The 23,037-nt window shown below is 41.5% G+C and overlaps 1 protein-coding gene across 2 annotated transcripts in view; it reads right to left on the bottom strand.

The window, feature by feature from the left end:
* FRMD4B (FERM domain containing 4B) overlaps positions 1–23,037 on the bottom strand; it is a 367,590-nt gene that overhangs the window by 94,833 nt on the left and 249,720 nt on the right. For both annotated transcript variants that reach the window (XM_043977894.1, XM_043977893.1), the window contains one exon: positions 20,342–20,426. In XM_043977894.1, the coding sequence (XP_043833829.1) occupies positions 20,342–20,426 (85 nt within the window). The remainder of the gene's footprint in view (positions 1–20,341; positions 20,427–23,037) is intronic.

Raw genomic sequence — 23,037 nt, 5'->3', positions numbered from 1 at the left:
CTGATTGATTTGGACTAAATTCTATGTCTACTGTAGATGAATTCCGCCCATGAAGCGAAGGTTTTGAGGGCCAAGACCAGGAGTCTTTTCTTTGGCGTCAGGAAGTGACGCGGCTAGGTGGGAGGAGGAAGGAAGAGACTGGCGCAAGGTCTCATGCTCTTTCCTTTGGACTCTGGTGGAGAGCGGAGCTAGAAATGTGCTCTCCCTTTAATAGATAGGAATCTAGGCTTTTCTTTCTCTCTTTACCAAATTCTTATTCTCTTTAATAAACGCTTAAAAATCTAACTCTTGCTAAAGCTTATAATTTATTGGGACCATCATTGGATATTTTAGACAGACCAAGCTAAAATTTTAGCCCTTAACAATAGTGAAGATATCACAAGTTGTAAATACTATGTATCTGTGAGGAAGCTAAAACCAGTCTATGTTGACATCTAGATTACACTTCATCAGAAACTGTTCTACATTTAGAAAAACAACAACAATCAATAAAACATTTGCTAAATGCCTACTATGTGTTAGGCATTGTGCTAAGTGCCTGGTAGAAAAAGAAGCAAGTCAGTGTCTGCCCTCAAGAAGCTTACAATCAATTTCTCCAAAGAACCAGCCTTATTCCTTTCAGGAATAGGGAAGGTGAGCTGGATGGAGACCTTACTACCTACAGAAGCTTCCATTTGTAGCTGTTTTGATCTCCTATTACTAGAATATTGAAGTTGATTGGCTTCACACTGTATGGGAGTCACTGTTGGGAACTCCTGTTGTGGGAAATTATCACCATCTATCCATGCAGATGACAAACCATCTATGATCAGAGAGCTATAGGATCCTAGATTTAATGCTAAGAGGGAACTCAGGGGTCTTCTCATTCAATTCCCTCATACAGCATATCAGAAAACTGAGATCTAGTCCTTAAGCAACTTGGTCAAAGCCATAAAAGGTATTAAGTGGCAGAACTGGGATTTGTTCCCAAGTTTTCTATCTCTAAATCCAGCTAGGTGGCACAGTGGATAGAGTGTTGGGCATGGAGTCAAGAAGAGCCTGAATTCAAATCCAGCTTCTAACACTTACTAGCTGTATGACCCAGGGAAAGTCACTTAACCTCTATCTGCTTCAATTTACTCATCTGTAAATTGGGGCTACTAATAGCACCTATCCCACTGGGTTGTGGTGATGATCAAGGAGGTAATATTTGTAAATCCAAAAAAAGTCACTTAGCACAATGCCTGGAACATAGGAATGTTTGTTCTCTTCCCTTCACCCCATTTTCCATTGCTCCACACTAGTGGAACACATAGTTAAGGGGTTTATCCGGGGTTGCAAAGTTAATAGAGTCAGAGTTGGGATTCAAACCCAGGCCTTCCTGATTCCAAGTCCAGGCCTCTGTCCACTAAGTCAAACCGCCTCCAGAAGTTGAAATGAATATGAAATAAGGCCCTCTGTTCAGTGATGTTGCGATACATCTGTGAGACATGGAATCCAAAGGTCTCAGGGGAATTAAAAATGAGTATCAAAGAGAAGGCAAGGAAGACTCATTCCTGGTGGGTGTGAACAGGCTGCAACACATAACCAGTGAGGAACAACTCCAAAGAACAGGAGCAAATGATGTCATTAAGTTTCGGTGGAATGATAAGGTCAGAAGCCAGATTGTAAGGAGTCAAGAGGATGTGTGGGGCAGCTAGGTGGCACAGTGGATAAAGCACCGGCCCTGGATTCAGGAGTACCTGAGTTCAGGTCCGGCCTCAGACACTTACTAGCTGTGTGACCCTGGGCAAGTCACTTAACCCCCATTGCCCTGCTAAAGTAAAAAAAAAAAAAAGAAGAGGATGTGAGAGAGAAAGTGGAGGTACCTACTGGAGACAGGATTCTTAAGGATTTCAAGGATTTCAGGGTTAGAACAATATAAAATTGGCTTGGGAGTCCCTTTGCCATACATATTTCTTTAGAAAGACAAGATTTTAGTCCCTATGGATATCAACATTTGCCCCACTACTCAACGTACCAAGGAATTTAATTTGTAAAAACCAATTGAGAAAATATTTTCTAAAGCCGTGTTATCCAGGTCCATTGATTTCTAAGTCACTGAGATTCTGGTTTAGTGTATACAGCTGAAGGTGGGGGCTGGGTCCCTGCTTGCACTCATTCTTCTCTTCTCTTTTCCCTCCCTCCCCCCCCCCCCCCCCCCCCCCCCCCCTCTCTCTCTCCAGAAATTTACTATAGTGCTTTGAAGCTGGTAAAGTATGGCCCAAAGAATGCTTGACTAGGAAGTTGGGAGACCTGTCATAGACTTGTGTGTAACTTGGCTGTGTGACCTTGGCCAAGCTGCTTCATCTCACTGAGGCTTAGTTTCCTCATCTATAAAATGGGTATAATAGCTGTATTAACTCCTATTTAACCCTTAAAATGTTATACATGCGTGTTACTATTTATTATTGTGTGTTTTTTTTGTGTGTGGGGCAATGGGGGTTAAGTGACTTGCCCAGGGTCACACAGCTAGTAAGTGTCAAGTGTCTGAGGTCGGATTTGAACTCAGGTACTCCTGAATCCAGGGCCGGTGCTTTATCCACTGCGCCACCTAGCTGCCCCTATTTATTATTACAGGTTAGTTCTGGAGCTCACTCTTTCTTGGATAGACCATTAATGTTTGAGAAGATGACAGCAAAATAATGCCATTTGCTTTAAGGAAGCAAATTTGTCATGGGTCAATTCCACATGCATTAGATTTACCTTTACTTGCCCATCATCTTGGATTTCAACAGTTCTCAATAAAGGAATGAGCCTTTAGGTGAATATATTGTAACCAGTACCAGTCTGCATCATCACTGTATTTATTTACCAATGACTTGGGACAAAACCATTTTATTTCTGTGCTCCTCAGTTTCTAAAATAGGGAGAACCTGACATCCCATTACATGCTTTCCAAGGGTATATCGTGGGTCCAACAGAGATCTTGCTTGTGATAGCTCCTGGATCCATTGGAATAAAAGTACTGTAGAATAGAAGGTAGTATATATGATCCCCAGTTTCTTCATCTGTAAAATAGGGATGATACTAGCACCTATCTCTCATTGTTGTTGTAAAGACCAAGTGTAATAATATTTGTAAAGCACTTTGCACCCTATATAAATGCTAGCTATTATTAGGAGGAGTGAAGGAAATAAGCATCTATATAGTGCCTCCTATAGGCACTATGCTAAGTACTTTTTTCCCCCCAAATTTCATTTGATCATCATAAAAACCCAGTGAGGTAGGTATTATTCTTATTTCCATTTTATAATTGAGGAAACTGAGGCAAACACAGGAAAAGTTACTTGTTCGGGGTCGCATAGCTAGTGTCTGTGGTTGGATTTGAACTCAAGTCTTTCCCAAGTCTAGGCCCTGCCCTCTACCTATTGTGCCTCCATCATCACCATTATCACTATATTATTATAATACAATATTTCCTTTATTTTTCCAAGTCACAGCTCAGGACAGGCTGTCTTCTACTTTTGAAGGCAGAGGAATTTGACAGGCCCTAGGACAAGGTAAATCTGGTGATTATGGGGGTAGCTAGGTGGCACAGTGGATAGAGCACCGGCCCTGGCGTCAGGAATACCTGAGTTCAAATCCAGCCTCAGACACTTAACACTTACTAGCTGTGTGACCCTGGGCAAGTCACTTAACCCCAACTGCCTCACTAAAAAAACAAACAAACAAACAAACAAACAAAAAACAAACCAAAAAAACCCCTTGGTGATTATGAGGCAGTTAAGAGATCTTTAAAGTGCAAGAGATTAGATTTCTTTGTTCCCAGTTGGCCCATTGCCCAGTTTCAAAAGCAAACTGGCATTTGGGAGCAGGTGGGTCAGTGACTTCCCTTAGCAAACACTGGTCTTCCAACTGCCAGTTGTTTCAACAAGAATCCCTGCTCACATCTTTTCAGCTAGACTTTGTTGACCACCAATTTCTGCTTTTGGGCTTAGGGCTCAAAGTATTTCTGTGACCTTGAAATCCAGTGGGGAAAGAGATACTACAGCTTCCTCAAATGATGAGGCACAAAGCAAAACCAAACACAGGTGGATCCCCAAACCTTTGGCAAGTTAGCCAAGGTCTAAGCTTATTGACTATGTTAGTCTGGAAACCTAGTCCAATGGCACAGAATATCTACAGTGCAATAGCCATGAATGATTTTGAGCTCAACAGAATTTGCTGGCCAGAGAATTATATTGTCTATTCATTTGGGTCTGGTAAAATAGAGGGAGGGCAAATTCATGTCTCTCAATGTATATCTAATCTCTGCTGTGGGAGAAGATATCCAAACATTTTTCAGGTCTTCACATAATGAGAACACAGAATATAAAATTTTAAATTTGAAAGGGGCCAGGGCAGCTAGGTGGCGCAGTGGATAGAGCACCAGCCCTGGATTCAGGAGGACCTGAGTTCAAATCCAGCCTCAGACACTTGACACTTACTAGCTGTGTGACCCTGGGCCAAGTCACTTAACCCCAAATGCCTCACCAAAAAAAAAATTTGTACGGGGCCTTAGATTTTCTAGCCTAATTCCCTCTCTCCCCTCCTTTTCAGCCATAGAGACTTAGTTATTTGGTAGTATGCACACCCCACAGCATCCCACCCACCCCCTTCCACAAATAGCCAACTTTGGGTGATTCAGGGGATAATTAACCAGCCTTTTGATTATCCATGTCTTTAATGGTGGTTTTGCCACTTGGGACCAATGTGACTTTGGAAGAAATCACTCCACTTTGGGCTTCATCTGAAAAGGACTGACTTAGACTAAATAAATCAATAAACATTTATTAAGCATTACTATGTGCCAGGCACTATTCTAAACACTAGGGATACAAAAAGTCAAAAGACGGTCCTTGTATATGATTGCTATGGAATATTATTGTTATTGTTATTATTATTATTTGCAGGGCAATGAGGATTAAGTAACTTGCCCAGGGTCACACAGCTAGTAAGTGTCTGAGGGTAGATTTCCACTAAGGTCCTCCTGAATCCAGGGCTGGTGCTTTTTGGACTGCGCCACCTAGCTGCCCTACTATCTAATATTATTGTGCTATAAGAAATAACAAGCAGGATGATTTCAGAAAAACCTGGAAAGACTTACATGAACTGTTGCATGGTGAAGCAAACAGAAGCAGGAGAATACTGTGCAAAATGACAATATTGTTTGGTGAAGAATTGCAAATGATTTAACTATTCTCAGCAATACAATGATCCAAGATGATCTCAGAGGACTCCCCCCCCCCATATCATTTGATTAGAACAAAAACCCTGTGAGGTAGGTACTATTCTAATTTCCATTTTATAATGAGGAAACTGAGGCAAACACAGGAAAAATGACTTGCTCAGGATCACATAGCTAGTGTCTGTGGTTGGATTTGAATTCAGTCTTTCCTGAGTCTAGGCTCCTGCCCTCTAGCTACTGTGGCCCTCTACCTACTGTGAAGCATGCTTTCTACCTCCAGAGAAAGAACTGATATTGTTTGAATACAGACTAAAGCATGCTATTTTTCAGTTTCTTTTTTCCCCTTTTATTTATTCTTATACAAAATGACTAATATGGAAATGTTTTATATAATTGCATATGTATAACCTATATCTGATTGCTTTCAGCCACAGGAAGGGGGGAGGGGAGGGAGGGAAGAAGGGATAGCATTTGGAACTCAAAACCTAAAATAAAAATGTTTATTAAAAAAAAAAAGACAGTTGGGGGCAGCTAGGTGGTGCAGTAGATAAAGCACCACTCCTGGATTCAGGAGGACCTGAGTTCAAATCCAGCCTCAAACACTTGACACTTACTAGCTGTGTGACCCTGGGTAAGTCACTTAACCCTCATTGCCCCACCAAAAAAAAACAGTCCCTGCCCTCAAAGGAGCTTGTAATCTATTAATAATAGCCAACATCTATATAGTCCTTACTATGTAGACCACACTTTTATTAGCTTATTTGATACAACAACTCTGGGAGGTAGGTGCTGTTGCTATCCCCATTTTATAGATGAGAAAACTGAGGCAAATAGAGGTTGTGACTTGATCAGGGTCACAGAGCTAGCAAGTGTCATAGGCTGGATTTGAATTTAGCTCTTCCTTACTCTAGGCTCTATCCATTGCACTACCTAGCTTTCCATAATGGAGGAGCTTCCGATGATCCTGATTTCTCCTCCATTTCCTCTTTTATTACCTGTATTTTGGCTACCATTTTGTTGGGGGGTGGAGGAGAGGGAGGGAAGAAAGCCATTTCAACTGCAATGATGTTGAAACACTACCAGTTTGAGTATGGAGGGGTTAAAACTAGGTACTAAAACAAAGCTTCAGGGCCATCAGGTGTTTTCAGCTTAGCAAACACTAGAGGAATTAGGGCTGCTTTTGTTTCTTTATAAGCATCCAGTCCCCTCTTTAGTAGTAAACATAAAATAAACTTAGACTTCTAAGAGTTTAGATTTTTCTGGCCATTATTTAGACAATGCTGATTGTCAATTTGTAAAATATTTCCTTTTGCAGGACATTTCCAACCCCAGTTTTACACACTCCATATGCTTTTTTGTTGGTATACTATGTTGCAGCTTGCATTCAGTAACATATAAAGATGCATTTTCGAAGCCAAAACTCCATTAAGACCAGCTTTCTAGAGGAATTCAGGGCCTTGAGTAGATTTAATTGATGTAGGTCGGCAACCTATATAAAAGGTAAACCAATCAATTACTCTTGACTGCAGAGCTTTTAATTAGCTGAATAAGCCAATGTGGAGCTCTTTACTTCATCCACATAGACACAGTTTTAAATTGAGTACATATAAGAAACACATCTTGTCATGGCCCAAGGAATTCATTACCTCATGGCCATCCTGGCTCTGGGACAGCAATCCCAGTCCGCCTACCCCACCATATTAGAAGCCTTTCCAACACAGTAAAACCTACCTGAGCTTATGCTACCATTGAAATAATATGTCCACACCCTAATGAGGGAGAATGGTACTGGTTCGGGAAAGGAGTTCTGTGACAAATATGTCAAACAGTTCATTCCTCAAAATGGCACATGATGGACAATATGCCATGCTTCATCATGCCAGTGTGGTGAGAGCTTGGGTGGGGAAGAAAGGCCAGGATGCTGCTTTGCTGATGAAAGATCATGCCAAACAAGGTCTCTGGTTGAGAATCAGAGTGATAAAGTGTCACATACACACACACACACACACACACACACACACACACACACACACAGCTGAATGATACATTTGCTCCATAATTATGGGATTACTGATATATTGGTTTACTGTTTCCTTCTTATCACCTCAAAGAACATGAAAACCAAGATTGTTAGGTTAAGAAAAGGGAGAGTAATTAGATACAGTTGGTTACAATAAAAGCATGTTCTTTCCCATCTTGATTTGCTATCTATTTATATTGAACCCGGAACAAAGTTGCTGCCTAGGAAGCCAGATCAACAGCTCAGCTGTTGCTGACAAAATGAACATAATGCTTTCTTTAACAAGTGAAGTGTGTACTTTAGTCCTGAGGCAAGATTTAGCCCAGCTCAAAGACTGATTGCTCCCTCCCCCACAAAGTTAACTCTTTACCACATTAAGTCTTTTCTTGGCAGCATTGGAAGGTTTACAAAAGTTTGTCTTAAAATGAATATCAATTGTTTGTTGGTGAGGTAGAGTGGGCGCAAGCTAGTGCATGCAGTGTCTAGAGTCAGGAAGACCTCCGTTCAAAAGTGACCTTGGGCACTTACTTAGCTGTGTGACCCTGGGCAGTCACTTAATTCCATTACTTCCAGTTTCGCATCTGTAAAATGAGCTGGAGAAAGAACTGGCAAACCATTCCAGCACTTTGCAAAGAAAACCCCCAAAAGGGGAAGACACAACTCGAGATGGAGCCTCAAGACTCAAATGATACCTCAGAGGAGTGAGGGTCAAGTGGTATAGGAGGGTCTATAGTGGAGAAAGGCATATATGGCTCTGTTCACTCAGAGAAAACCACTAAGGTTCAGGTGGGAGTTTTCTGTAATCGAAGAACCTGGACATCTACCCTAGTGTGTATATGTTTAGGGGGAAGTTGTAGTAGTAGTAGTAGTAGGCTTCCACCCGTCGCGGACGCCATGGATCAGCACCTTGAAAAGCCACAGGCCACAGTGTGGCTGTGCAGTCCGATATGGGCGCTGCAGCTCCTGCGCAATGAAGGACATTGGAAAACTGTGCTCTCTGTTGCCCATCCGTTCCTGCGTCTCATTCGTTTTTCTTTCCTCCTGAGCTTGAAGGCCCATTCAGCTGTGTGCAAGCTGTTCTGAGTACTGAACTCCACAGGCATGGTCCTTGGGCCATCTCCTCCCAGCTGTCGATGTCTATTCCCCAGAGCCTCACATCTCATTTGCTACGTCTCTGTATCAAAGCTGGGGGCGCCCAGCAGGTCTTTGGCCTGAGGCTAACTTGCCATAGAGTAGGTCTTTAGGAATGCGCCCGTCTTGCATGCAGTGCACATGACTGAACCCCGCCGCAGCTGTCTTTGTTTTCAGCAACCATGTAGATGTTCGGAAGTTGTGCACGTTGGAGCACTTCTTGTGTTGGTGTTTCCCTATCTGACCAAGAATGCCAAGGATGAGCTGAAGGCCAGCGCATGTGGAAGCTGTTAAGCTTCTTTTGTTGTCTAGTATACATAGTCCATGTTTCGCTGCATAAAGTAATGACTCAGGATGCATGCTCTATAGACAGCAAATTTGGTTCGTCTTGTCAGTTTACTGTTTTAGCCAGCACACATGGCAAGTTAGCCATGTTGAAGTAGTTTTCCCTTTCCTCGATTGATCTCAGAATCAAGCGCACAATTGTCCACTGACAATAGAGCCAAGATACGAGAATTGGCTTATGACATCCAACTGGTAGCTACGATGTGCATCAATGGAGGCGACATCGCACTCTGACACATGGCTTTCATCTTTTTCAGACTTGGAGAAAGTGATCCATCCAGGTCTGCAATTCACCCTCTGAGTGACAGGCCAGTGCAGCATCATCAGTAGAAAAGCAGGCCTCTAAGGGTGCTACCTTCACTCTTGTTTGGGATCTCAGATGTGAAACGTTGAACAGGCCTCCGTCCAACCGGGAATGCAGATAGATGTCATCAGTTGATGAACCAAAAGCATGATGCAACAGCATGGAGAAGAAAATTCCAAACAGCATGGGAGTAAGCACGCATCCTTGCTTGACTCCACTGTTTATGCTGAATGCATCAGAGGTGTTGCCTTCAAACTGTACAACACTCTGCATGTTGCAATGAAAGGAGCGAATGAGGCTATGGAGTTTAGGAGGGCAACCAATTCTCGAGAGAATTTCAAAAAGATCTTCTCTGTTAACCATATCAAATGCTTTGGTCAGGTCTAAGAAGGCAATGAAGAAGGGTTTTCTTTGTTCTCTGTACTTTTCTTGCAATTGGTGAAGCGAGAAAATCATATCGATAGTTGCCCTCCCTGCTCGAAAGCCACATTGCAGTTCGCAGTAAACACGGTCAGCAAGTTTACGCAGTCTTAGCAAGATGACCTTGGCAAACATTTTCCCAACAACACTGAGAAGTGAAATTCCTCTGTAGTTGTTAGCAAAGACTGTTGGAATTTTGCGCTTGCCATGATTTGTGTGTGTCCAACTCATTTTATAAGTCCAAGCCACAGTACAAAATATCATGAAGACATCCCAGATCACAACATTGGCACTAATTGGACTTAATAATAACCTGGTGGTCTGCTCTCAAGTACATTCTTAACACGCGGTCATATCACAGTGCCAACTGTGACACTGATCACTCATTAGTTTGTTGTAAAATGCGGCTCTGGCCCAAAACATTGCATCACCTTAAACCAACAGGGTGATCTCATATTGACACTAGCAAAACCATGAATCTCAGCAAGGTGGATCAATTTTTGAGATCTCTCAAGAATGCATTGATCACGTCTTCCTCTGCTACATCGGCTGCTGAAAAATGGAAACAGATACATGAGAGTGTCCACAGACTTGCTCTTGATGTCGTTGGGAAGAGGACCAGCAAAACGAATGACTGGTTTGAAGCCAAGTGCAGTGAAATGAATCCTTTCATTGAGGCCAAGCGCAGCGCACTCATTGAATACAAACGCTCCCCGAATGAAAGTGCTCTTCAGAAACAACATGCTGCGAGAAGAAATGCTCAGCAAATCGAGAGGCAGTGTGTAAATGAATATTGGGTTGAGCTCAGTGAGGAAATACAGGTTGCTGCTGACACGGGAAACATCAGAAGAATGTACGAAGGCATCAAGAAAGCTTGCAGACCCACTCAGAGCAAGACAGCTCCCCTCAAGTTCAGCACTGGAGAGTTCATTACGGACAGAGTTAAGCAAATGGAAAGATGGGTAGAGCACTTTTCTGAGTTGTACACCGTCAGAAATTCTATCACAGAATCAGCTTTAAACATCATGGAGTCCTTTCCTGTACTACAGGGGTTGGACAATGTACCCACACTTGAGGAACTTGAGAATGCCATTAGCTCCCTAAGATGTGGAAAAGCTCTGGGTGTAGACGGTATCACAGCTGAATTGATCAAATGCTCTAAAAACGTCCTATTAAAGCCCCTGCATGAATTGTTGTACCTGTGTTGGAAAGAAGGTGAAGTGCCACAGGATATGCGTGATACCTGTATAGTTACTCTTTAAAAGAACAGAGGGGGAAGTAGTAGCAAACATTATCTATCATAGGGACTCCACAGATCTCAATTCAAATCCCAACTTTGCCACTTATCATCTATGTGACTGGGCAAATCAGTTTGGTCCTTGTTGGTCCTCTGGTAGCTACAAAATAGGAAGGTCAGAAAAGAGGTGGACTCATTCCAACATTTCATTATTCTAGGTTGCTATAAGTCCATGGAACTCTGAATGGTTGATTGTATTCAGGGGTCCTCACTGGCTGTTCTTCAAGAAATATTTGCAATTAAAATTTGGTGTCAAGCGGCCCTTGTTAAGATTAGAAGATCTGTGCCAAAAAAACCTTTGTCCCGCTTTTCTCCCTGAACACAGGTCTCCCCATAGACCTGGTTAGGTTTTCCTATTTAAATGTGTCTCTTGGTTTCTTTTTTTGTTTGGAAGAAAAAATTAGTCCATCACTAAATATTGTACTTGATGTAGAAATACAGTACTCAAGCAAATGAACAGAAAGCAGAGACATTCATCATGTCCAATTCACAAACATGTGATTAGAAGAATGTCACTTAATTCTCGCAGTTACTTTTTTTGGGGGGGGGGATGGGGCAATGAGGGTTAAGTGACTTGTCTAGGGTTACACAGGCACTCAAAGTCCTTCATAATGTGGCTCCTTTCTACCTTCCCAGCCTTCTTATACCTCCCCCCTTTCCATGGACTCTATGATACAATGACATGGGCCTCCTTACTGTTCCTTGCACAAGACGCTCCATCTCTCAACTTCACATTTTCACTGGCTGCCTCCCTCCGATGCCTGGAATTTTCTCCCTTCTCATCTCCACTGTTCCACTTCCTTTATTTTCCTCATATCCCAGTTAAAATTCCACTTCTACAAAAAGTCTTTCCTGATCCCCTTTCAAACTAATCACTTTTCTTTGGAATTATCACCAATATTCCTTATCTGTCATTGCCTGTCTATGAATCTAGCAATCTATTCATCTGTCTGTCTTGTCTTTCTGTCTATCTGTCTTGTCTGTCTTTCAAGTTAACCTCTGGCTGAGGAAAAATACAGGCTATGGCAACAAAACAGCAGATTAAATTAGTCTATATGGCCAGGTAGGCACCAGGAGAAGTTGGCAAAAGAACAAACCCTTCCTTGGAATCTTCCTCAGTCCTTGAGCACATGGGTACACTGGTAGCATCAGTTAATAGTCCTCCTTAATAAGCTCTCTTCTTTGCCACAGCTCAGTTTTATCTTCTGTTTATCCTTTTGCTGCCTGCCTGGGGCTGCTGATCTCCTTTCTCAGCTCTGCATAAACCCCCGTTTTTTCTGCTCTGTCTCTAGACTTAAAAAATCTCGATCTGGTTTTGCGATAGTCTTTCTCTTAAACAAATTGCTTAGGGATATAGTCAAGTCTCTCACAAATGACTTTGATTAAAGGAGGTGTACAAGCCCTATTCACTCTGATTGGTTGATTTAGTCAAGAAATGTTCTTGGGGCAACCCCAATTGCCCTGCAGAAAAACAAGTTATAAGAAATGTTCTTAAGTGGGTAGGATCAATCAGTCAATCAGTGGAGCCCCATCCTTATACACAAGTATCATTAGCACTCACTAGATCTGTTTCCTAGTTCAGGACCTAATAACATCAAGACCATTTTAAGAGCCTTCTAACTGGTCTCTAGGCTTCCAGTGGTACCCTTTCAAATTCATCTTCAAATTCATTCCAAAATAAGGTATAAATATATAGGGGCACCTAGGTGGCTCAGGGCATAAAGTGCCTAGCCTGCAGTCAGGAAGATCAGAGTTCAAGCATGAGCTCAGGCACTTACTAGCTGCGTGATCCTGGGCAAGTCACTTCATCCCCTCTGTCTCAGTTCCTCATCCATAAAATGAACTGGAGGAGGAAATGGCAAACCATTCCAATATCTTTGCCAAGAAAACCCCAAATGGCGTCATGAAAAGTGGAACATGATTGAACAACAACAAAATAAGCATTTTGTTCCCCAGTTAAAAAACCTTCGGTAATTTCCTATTGCCTTTGAGATGAAGTACAGAATCCTTAGCGTTGCATTTATAGCCCTTCACAGTCTAATACAAAGCAATCTTCGCGTACCTCACCCCTCTCCAAGCACTCTATGATACAATATCACAGGCCTCCTTTTTGTTCCTTACACAAGACACTCCATCTCTAATGGAGTCTTCTACATTACAGCCAAAGCCAATTACTGCCTCTTCCCCCAAACTGATGTTAAATTTCCTGTATCCATAAATTCTTTTCTTTTTTTTTAAACAATTTTTATTGATATTATTTTACTTTGTTTTTTCCCCTAGATTTTTCCATATATTTTTTCCTCATTAATTTGCAACAAAAATGAAAATGAAACATAAATCTTAATAAACAGATGCATGGTCTGGCAAAAATGATAGTTGCCTGAAAATGTATGTCTCTTACTGGTTTTAAATTAATCACCTCTCTGATAAGAAGTACTTGGCTGTTTCATCTTTTTTCATTCATGGTTTATCATTGAATTAATCAGAATTCTAACACCTTTTACAGTTGTGTTTCTCTCTAATGTTAGCATTGAGGCAGGTAGGTGTTTACAATGGATAGAGCACTGGGTCTGGAGTCAGGAAGACCTGAGTTCAAATCCAGTCCAGGACACTTAATAGCTACTTTGGTTAAGTTGTTTAAAGTCAATTGTAAAATAAGGCTATTAGTAGCACCTAGCTCTTAAGAAGATGAATATTTGCAAAGCCCTTAGTGCAGCCCTTAGCACATAGCAGAGTCTATATATAAATGCTTATTCCCTTTCCCATTCCCCTTGGATAGTCAGTTCTCCTATTCCCAGCTCTACCAACAGAGCACTAGTATGCCTGTTTTCCTGAAGCTCCTCCAACATTTGCTTTCTTCTTTTGTTCTCTTTGTGAATCTGAAAGGTAGAAGGTGGAATCTCAGAGTTGCCTTAATTTTAATTTCTCTAACTGTGATTGGGAGCATTTTCCCTCCTTAGGGTTGATAGCTTGGACTTCTATCTTTGAAAACTTATTATTCATACCCTTTGACATTTCTCCATAGGGAAATGATTCTTAGACTTACTGATTTCTTTGTTTGTTTGTTTGTTTGTTTTTTGTCGGGGCAATGGGGGTTAAGTGACTTGCCCAGGGTCATACAGCTAGTAAGTGTCAAGTGTCTGAGGCCGAATTTGAACTCAGGTACTCTTGAATCCAGGGCTGGTGCTTTATCCACTACACCACCTAGCTGCCCCCTAGACTTACTGATTTCAATCATTTCATTATATATCTTGGCTATGTGACTTTTTCTTAGAGAAACTTGTTCTAAAGATTTTTCCCTTAGTTACCTCTTTCTCTTCTAATTTTAACTACCTTATATTTGTTTGTGCAAAAGTTTTTTAAATTTGCATGATCAAAATTGTCTCTATCCAATTTGGAACTATGCCCAAAGTACTATAGAACTGTGCATACACTTTGATCCCCCAACACTACTACTAGGTTTATATCCCAAAGACATCCCCAAAAAGAAAAAAAGACCTATTTGTACAAAAATATTTATAGTAGCTCTTTTTGTGGTAGCTAAGAATTGACTTCAGAAAAGCCTGGAAAGATATGTATGAAATGATGTATAGTGAATTGAGCAGAAGCAAGAGAAGATTGTACACAGAGACAGCAATATTGTTTGATGAAGAATTATGAATGAGTTGACTATTGTCAATAATACAATGATCCAAGATAATCTCAAAGGACTATTGATGAAACATACTATCTACCTCCAGAGAAAGAATTAATATTGATGGAACAGGCAGAAGTATGCTATTTTTCACTTTCATTTCTTTCTTTTAATCAAGTTTTCTTGTACAAAATGATAAATATGGTAATGTTTTACATAATCATACATGTATAATCCATATCTGATTGCTTGTCACCTCAGAGAGAAGGGAGGGGAGGGAAGGAAGGAGGAATTAAAATTTGAACCCAAAACTATAAATAAAAATGTTTATTGCATTTGAAAAAATTGTCTCTATCTCTTCTTTAGTTATGAACTCTTCCCCATCTATTGATTTGAAAGGTAATTTCTTCCTAGCTCCTTTAATCTTCTTTCTTTCCTTCCTTCCTTCCCTCTGTGTCTTTCTCTCTCTATCTGTCTCTATCTGCCTCTTGTCTCTGTCTCTGTCTCTCATTTTTACAATCTATTTTCCATTCCTGGAATGTATTCTCTCATGTTCTTTGTATCTTAGAATTCTCATAATCCTTCAAAGCTCAATTCAAGTGCCATATCATCCTTGGCAGGTTTCCCTGATCATATTGATTACTATTGCTTTGGCCCTACTCAAATTATCTTGTATTACACCTTATCTGTGTATATATTCCCACTAGAATATAAGCTCATGCAGGGCAGGGACTCTGTTATTTTTTGTATCCTCAACACCTTATACAGTGGCTTGAATATGAGATGCAAATTCACAGGATCACATATTTAGAACTGAAAGGAGCCTTAGAGGTTATCTAGGTCAATCCCCTCATTTTACTGACGAGGAAACTGAGGCTGAGAGAAGTGAAGTGAGTTGGCCAAAGTTTCACAGGTAGTGAGAGGGAGAGCTAGAATTGAAACCCAAATTTTCTGACTCCAAACTTCACTGTACCACACTGCTGAATTTCATTCTTGTTTTTTAGATGCATGATTTAATTGCTAGAACTAACTCTTGGTGAGGAAAATCTATCTCCCAGTGCAAACCAATGGCTGTTCAGCAATTTATAGGCTTGTTGTTCATCTTTTGTTCTTGAAGAAGACCAATGACATCATGAGGATGATGTCTTGACTTGCGAGTGAATTGGATTTAAGTGAGGTAGGGTTGTGCAAAGTCATCAGATCAGCCTCACTCCTCTAGAGTCATTGGAGTCTAGTGGCAAGAAATAGGTCAAGATGAATGGTGATTCCCCACCCCGCCACATGTACACTTCTAGTCTGGGTCATTTGAGAAGGTGTGACTTGTATTATTTGGGTTTTTTTGTGGGGCAATTGGGGTTAAGTGACTTGCCCAGGGTCACACAGCTAGCAAGTGTTAAGTGTCTGAGGCTAGATTTGAACTCAGGTACAACTGAATCCAGGGCCGATGCTCTGTCCACTGTGCCACCTAGCTGTCCCAACTTCTATTATTTGAATCCAGATCTCTCTGACTCAAGAGGCTAGCTCCTCATACCCAATATACCCAATGCAGCCTCTCCACACTAAAGAACTTCATTGAATTATTTCAGTCTTTGGAATAGCCATAACATATTCTTCCTCATAAGTTATATGGCCTCTCCACTTGGAAGAAGGAATCACCCTACCATTTTAATACGAGCAAGGTGGAAAGTCATTAGAGTTGCCAGGAGGCTGTGTTAAACTGTACTCTGGCAATTTTCAACTAAAGAGAGATTTTGCAACTTTTAAATGTCCAATTTCACGGCAAATTTAGACTTTCCCCATTTATCCCATTGTATTGTTAGTCAAAGAATCCATTGGAGAAACCATTTCTCTTTTCCTCTCCAAAAATGAATACTGGGGGCAGCCAGGTGGCGCAGTGGATAAAGCACCGGCCCTGAATTCAGGAGTTCCTGAGTTCAAATCTGGCCTCAGACACTTGACACTTACTAGCTGTGTGACCCTGGGCAAGTCACTTAACCCCCATTGCCCTGCAAAAAAAAAAAAATGAATACTGACACCTTCATTTCCTCTGCTGCCAAAGAAAATGAGCATTATCTCTCAAGCTCTGGGTTGAACTCCCAAAGCCCTCCCATAATTCAGGGATAGGCAAAACATGGACATCAGCATGTCTGTACGGCATTTGTAGTTTATTCCCTAAGCAGCGTGAATAATAGCATTATCAAGGTCAGTAACATAAGTAACATATCATCCTGTGCTTACAATGGTGTGCTGATGTGGGGGAGGAGGGTGGCTTTGTTTTTCTAATTCCAGGAATCCCTTCACATGTTTATACAACATTCCAAATCTTGGATAAAAAGCCTTTCTTTCACTACCCAAATTCCTTACCAGAAAAATATGTGAAAGGGAAATCCACATGTAGCATTTAACACCTGTCTAACCTTGAACAAGTCAATTCCTCTCTCCTGGACTCAGTTTCCTCAGAAGGAAACTACATTGCCTCTAAAGTCACTTTCTTTCTTTCTTTTTTTTTTTTTTTTTTAGTGAGGCAATTGGGGTTAAGTGACTTGCCCAGGGTCACACAGCTAGTAAGTGTTAAGTGTCTGAGGCTGGATTTGAACTCAGGTCCTCCTAATTCCAGGGCCGGTGCTCTATCCACTGCGCCATCTAGCTGCCCCTAAAGTCCCTTTCAGCTCTAAATCTATATGAGTCTAATGAATGGTTTTCAATTCAATCCAGCTAGGTGGCGAGGTCAATAGATCACTGGAGCTGGAATTGGGAAGACTCATCTTTCTGAGTTAAAATCTGGTCTCAGACACTAATTGGCTGTGTGACCTTGGGCAAATCACTAAACCCTCTTTGCTTCAGTTCCTCCTATGTAAGATGAACTGGAGAAGAAAATAGCAAACCACTCTAATATCTTTACCAAGAAAACCCCAAATGAGGTCACGAAGAGTCATACATGATTGAAAAACAAGTGAACAACAATTCAATCCAAATATATCCAACAAGCTTTAAGTATGATGATGAAAGAAGGAGAGGAGGAAGATGATGATAAAGACAGGTAGCATGGTTATAATGGATATAAGCAGTCCTTGGTTTCAGAAAAAAAAATAGATGAAATCCTAACTATGGACTCTCTCCCTTATGCCCCAGCAATCTTCTTATGGAACAGACTGACAGAGAGACAGATATAGGGAGACATAGAGAAAGAGAGATGGGCAGGGGGCAGCTAGGCTGGCACAGTGGATAAAGCACCGGCCCTGGATTCAGAAGGACCTGAATTCAAATCCGACCTCAGACACTTGACAATTACTAGCTATTCGACCCTGGGCAAGTCACTTAACCCTCATTGCCCCGCAAAAAGAGAGAGACAGAGAGAGAGAGACAGAGGGAGTTGGGGAGAGACAGAGAAACAGTGACAGGGACAGAGAGATTGCATCAGACAAGAGATGGCACAGGAGCCAAGCCTGGAAGGAAACTGGAGACTCTTAAGAGGTGGAAACCAGGAGGGAGATCATTCCAGGGATGAGGCATATCTGGTGTAAAGGCATCTGGATGGGAGGTGGAAGGAGATGGAACACAAAATCTGGGTGACTGCAAGTAGGCTGGTTGGGCTGGGTTGGAAGACATGATAGGGATCAATGAGAAATATGCCTTGAACATTAGGTTGGAGCTGACTTGGTAAGGGCTTTAAATGCCAAGTTAAAGCTTTGGCAGGCTGCAGTAGATAATTCAATTCAACAAACATTTAATAAGCATCTATCATGTGCCAGGTACTATGCTAGATGTGAAAGATACAAAGCAATCCAAACAAAAAATTATACATTCACACACATATGTATGTGTATACATATTCACTCATACATATATCCATCCATCCATATATGTAGTTGGAGGGAGGAAGAGTTAGGGAAATAACATGTGATAAGTAATTTGTAAAAAATTCACATGTAGTCACTTTAAGAGAACCCTCTGAGCTCCTTTCTTGTCTTCAAGCCCCTGTTTAAGTGTAAGTGGAGAGGCTTCCTTGTCAGGAGCACTGGTTTTGTTTAAGACTCATCTCAAGTGGCCCCTTCTGCATGAGACCTTTGCTGGTTCCTCCCAGCTCTTGGTGCCTCAGCCCCCAAACTTCCCTTGAATTTGTTCTGTAGATATCTACAGATGTAACATACATTTAGAATATTAGCTCCTTGAAGGCAGGGATTGCTCTACCTTTATCTTTATAGTCCCAGCTCCTAGCATGGTGCCCACACAGAGTAGGGACTCAGTAAATGATGATTGTTTGGCTGACTATCAAGAGTCACTTTTCTAGGAGCCTCTGTATGTGACAAGGCCTGGAATAATGTATATAGGGTTGTTTCGTCATCTGGCCATAAACTCAAACTCTGAGTAGCCATAGCAGTTGTTGACTCATCAGCAAGTCTAGCCACCCACCCACAAGTCCATGAGACACCCACATGTGTTGTCAAGTGTAGGAATTTTGTCTCATAAAACTTGTTTACTCTGGTAGTTGAAATTCCTGAGACATATTGCTTGTGTGGAGTATGCTTAAAATTACTCCTTTGCCTAGAGCAGCTAGATATCAAAGAGGATAAAGCACTTGACCTGGAATGAGGAAAACATGAGTTCAAATTCAGCCTCAGACATTTACTAGCTGTGTGACACTGGGCAAGTTATGGAGATTTGCCTCAGTTTCCTCAGTTGTAAAATAGAGATCATCACAGCCCCCAAAGCAGCTCTTGCTTTCAGGGTTATTGTGAGGATCAAATGAAATAATATTTGTAAAGGGCTTAGTATGCTTGGCACATAGTAGGTGTTATATAAATGTTTATTTGCTTCTCCCCAACTGGGGTCTTGTAAACAGGCTGTGTCCTATGGACCCAGGTGCAAGGGCTATATTCGGTCAACTAAAAAACGTTTATAAACTGATTACTATATATTAAATCTGCTGCTATACTCTTCACCATTCCACTTGCTTGCAATTTCACTTCCCCCAAAATGTCAACTGTCCTATATTTATGAAACCTGGGGCAGAGTCCCAGAGAACTTTGATTCTCTAACATGGAAGTGGAATTTACAAAAACATTCTCTTCTGTTTCCCTTCCAAAAATGGGTTTAAGATACCCAACAACAAGAGAAATGTCAGAAAAGTAAATGCCCTTTTGACTCCCTTCCTCTTTATCACCCATCCCCCACAATTACTTAACAAAGAAGGAAAGAGAGAATGGGAGATGTTTTTGTTGGGACCCAGCCAGCTAAGGGAAGGAAGTATTACAATAGGCAGTTGTATTCTCCTGTATAGGTGCCCAAATATCACATAATTGTCGATTGTAGTTCATTAGTTGTGTTGGCCCCAATGTGTAAACTCTGCATTTCATCTACAGATTTTCAGGTACCAACCAATCCCTCAGAGTGCTTGAACAGGCAGAATTCCTTTTAAGAGAAAGACTGATAATCAGGCTCCTGATGTCAGGGAAAGTTGTCTTTCTTACAAGAGGGAGGAAAGAAATGATGTCCTCTCTGATGCCTATAGAACGAAAACCATATTGTCTGACACCTACAACATTAAGGTCAAGTGCTTGCAAATTTCCAAGGGCAGAGTTTGAATAGAAACCAGAAGTCAGCCAAGCCATAGTAAAGAATGAGAGACTTACCCGAGGAAGAAGCCTTCCAGTCTGAGTTTCAATGAATAATAATTATTCTCTCAAGCCTGATTAATATGTCATCAGGACGTCACTGGCTATTCACAGCACTGGCTAGAGACTCTATTTACAATAGTGGTAATTGGGCATGTTCTGTTATTCTACCCCCAGATGGTCCCATTTTCCATTCAACCTTTGAGTGATCTCATATTAATGCAAATGCTGTACCTTAATCGGAAAGACCCCGGGACTCAACCTGGTTTTCTTTGGATGAAGATGAATAATAAGTAGGAATCTATCCCCTCCCACCATATTTAAAGTTCACAGGATTTGCATAATGAAATTAATGAACACCAAGAAATTAACAAGCATGGTACTTACCTTATGCACACAGGACTTTGCATTCAGGAAAAAGAGCTCCACAGTGGTTTTATCCTTCAGAAATGATATGCTCTCGATGTAAAACCTGAATGAGAACAAAGTAGGTTCACTTTCTTAAACTTCCTTCTTCCACCACCACTGCATTTCCTTATTTATTGTCCCCTCGTCCCATCCCAACCCTCAGCAGAGGAGGAATTCAGAGGAGTTTTGGTCTCCGGCTTTCTTCTCCTATATCATAGGAAAAATTGTGGGGGTTTCTCACACAGTCCAGAGAATTAAAGAGAACTTTTATTTGGAGAAAGTGACCGAGTGGGAAGTCAAAGACTTCACTCCCCCTCCCCCCATGGTTTAGAAACATCCTCCTCCCAAAATATAAGGAAGGCAAAAGCTTTTCTTTTCTTTTCTTTTTTTTTTAAGTGAGGCAATTGGGGTTAAGTGACTTGCCCAGGGTCACACAGCTAGTGTTAAGTGTCTGAGGCCAGATTTGAACTCAGGTCCTCCTGACTCCAGGGCCGGTGCTCTATCCACTGCACCACCTAGCTGCCCCAGGCAAAAGCTTTTATAAAGGATAGATGGGGTGTCTACTTGAAAATGGAAAGTTCCTTTTTGGGGTGTGGTGGGGAAAGCCTGGATGCTTACCACATTCCTGAGAGTCAAGTGGGATATTTTTTTTTTTTTTGAAATGATGGTCCTCATGTTTAGGGTTATCTCTGTCTCTTAGCTGAAGGCCAGATAGTAGCCACACCTAATTGACTTTCCTATTATAGAATTTTATCTCCCTTTACTTCTTAGGTATGTCCGTCCTGATGTCTAGTTGGTCAATCTAAACTTTAATAGTCCCTTGATTCCTCCATATGTCTGTTCTGTTATCTGGTCATCTTTGGTTTTGCTTCTCACAGAAGAAATTTCTTCTCATTTATCCTAGGCCCCATGTCATCCTGATTATTATAATTTAAAAAAATCAGATAATGCCTCTAACATGGAATGTATTTGCAGCCCAGTACCATTTATTTGTCTGTGAGGGACTCACCCTGTATCTACTTAATGCTAGGTTGGTTCTAACCCTCTAGGGCTGTGCTTGTGATTTCATTAGGAGAGGGAACTCTCCATGAAGAAACTCCCAGGAGAAAATTGGTTTGCACATTCTCTGCAATTTATAGTTTGGAGCACAGAGAGGTAAAGTGATTTGCCCAGGGTCACACAGCTGATATGATGTGTGCCAGAGAAAACCCAAATTTTCCTGGCTGGCTCTGAGACCAGCTCTCCATGCGTTAAGCTTACTGCCTCTCTCTCTTATTCTTTAAGACTTTTGCTGAGTAAGAACTGCATAATCAGACTCTGAGGCAGTCCACTGAGATTTGTTTTTTCCGACTCCAGGTGGGGTTTAAGGGCCCCAGGCTCACCCAAGTCAATCCTTCAGCATTGGAGGCAGTCGGGGCTTTCCCTTGGCTAGAAGCCAAGACTGGCCTATAAATGCAGCCCTGGTCTTTTCTCATGCAAATTAATGTATTTCTGCTCTCCCACTCTCTCTGCCCTGCTTTTGATAGCGCAATCTTTGAGATTACATTGAGCAGGTCTCTGTTTGCTCTGGCATTTCCTTCTGTGTAGGATTGAGGCCTTGGGGACTGCCTATTTTTGTCATCCTGGGATGATAAAACTGGTTGGTGGAGGCAGGTTCTTTATGGAGACTGAGTGGGAAAGCTTTGGCTCCCAAGTGGTCTTCAAGTGTTTGTGCCTGGCCTTATAAATAATACATTTGATGATAGAGTGGCTGCAGCACTGGGGGAGGGGGGGCTGAGAAGAATGTTTCTCTCTCAAATTGGTGTGAGTCATGAGAAACCAGAGCCCCTGTTTGGCTGTGCATCGAGGTGGTGTGATACTGGCCATGGGTTGCCCAGTGGTTTTTCTTTACAGAGGTGGAGTACCCAAAAGAGAGTTGGAGAATTGAAAATGGGTTGGAGAGTTTGTCCATTAGGAAACAGTAGGCTCTTTCATTTTGGCCTTTGGATCCCCAGTGCTTAGCATGCTACCTGACATATTATTAATCAATTAGCATGTAGTTATTAAGCACCTACTATGTGCTAGCCATTATGCTGGGGACACAAGAAGAAAGAATGGAACAATTTCCACTTGCAAGGCATTTCCATTTTAATGGGGGAGATGACAAATACATTTATTTTATGTATTTTTGTATTGTCTCCTCTTATTAAAATGTAAGCTCCTTGAGGGCAGGGACCATTTGTTTTAACTTGTATTTGTATCTGTAGTACAGTGCCTGACACAGAGCATGTGCTTAATAAATAGAAGCTTGTTGACTTGATCTGGTTGGTCTGTCTGTATGTAGATGGGTATGTATTATGTAATTTAAAATTCTAAATGTGGGTTCTAATCTGTCCCCCCAGTTTGGGGGGAAACTGACTAAAATCACTGATAAACGAATTTAGGTTTTTAAGGGTTTATTGAAAGATAATAAAAGAAAGAGAAAGATTGAGAACAGAGTTCCTATAACCTGATGATCCTAAATTTCCCTAGCTTCCACTTCTGAAGTCCTCTTTGCCATCACCAGGATCTCTCCAGCCAAAAGAGCTCAGCTCTCTGGGCAGCCTCCGATTCCTCCTTCCTGTTCCCCTTCCAGAAATGGGAGGTTCTTCAAGCTGATTGGTTGACCGGGCCCAAAGGTGGTCAAATTTCAAAGT

Source organism: Dromiciops gliroides, chromosome 1, assembly GCF_019393635.1.
Source record: "Dromiciops gliroides isolate mDroGli1 chromosome 1, mDroGli1.pri, whole genome shotgun sequence".
Classification (NCBI taxonomy): Eukaryota; Metazoa; Chordata; class Mammalia; order Microbiotheria; family Microbiotheriidae; genus Dromiciops; species Dromiciops gliroides.
The sequence above is the reverse complement of the archived record's forward strand: the minus strand, read 5'-3'. Positions and strand labels throughout refer to the sequence as shown.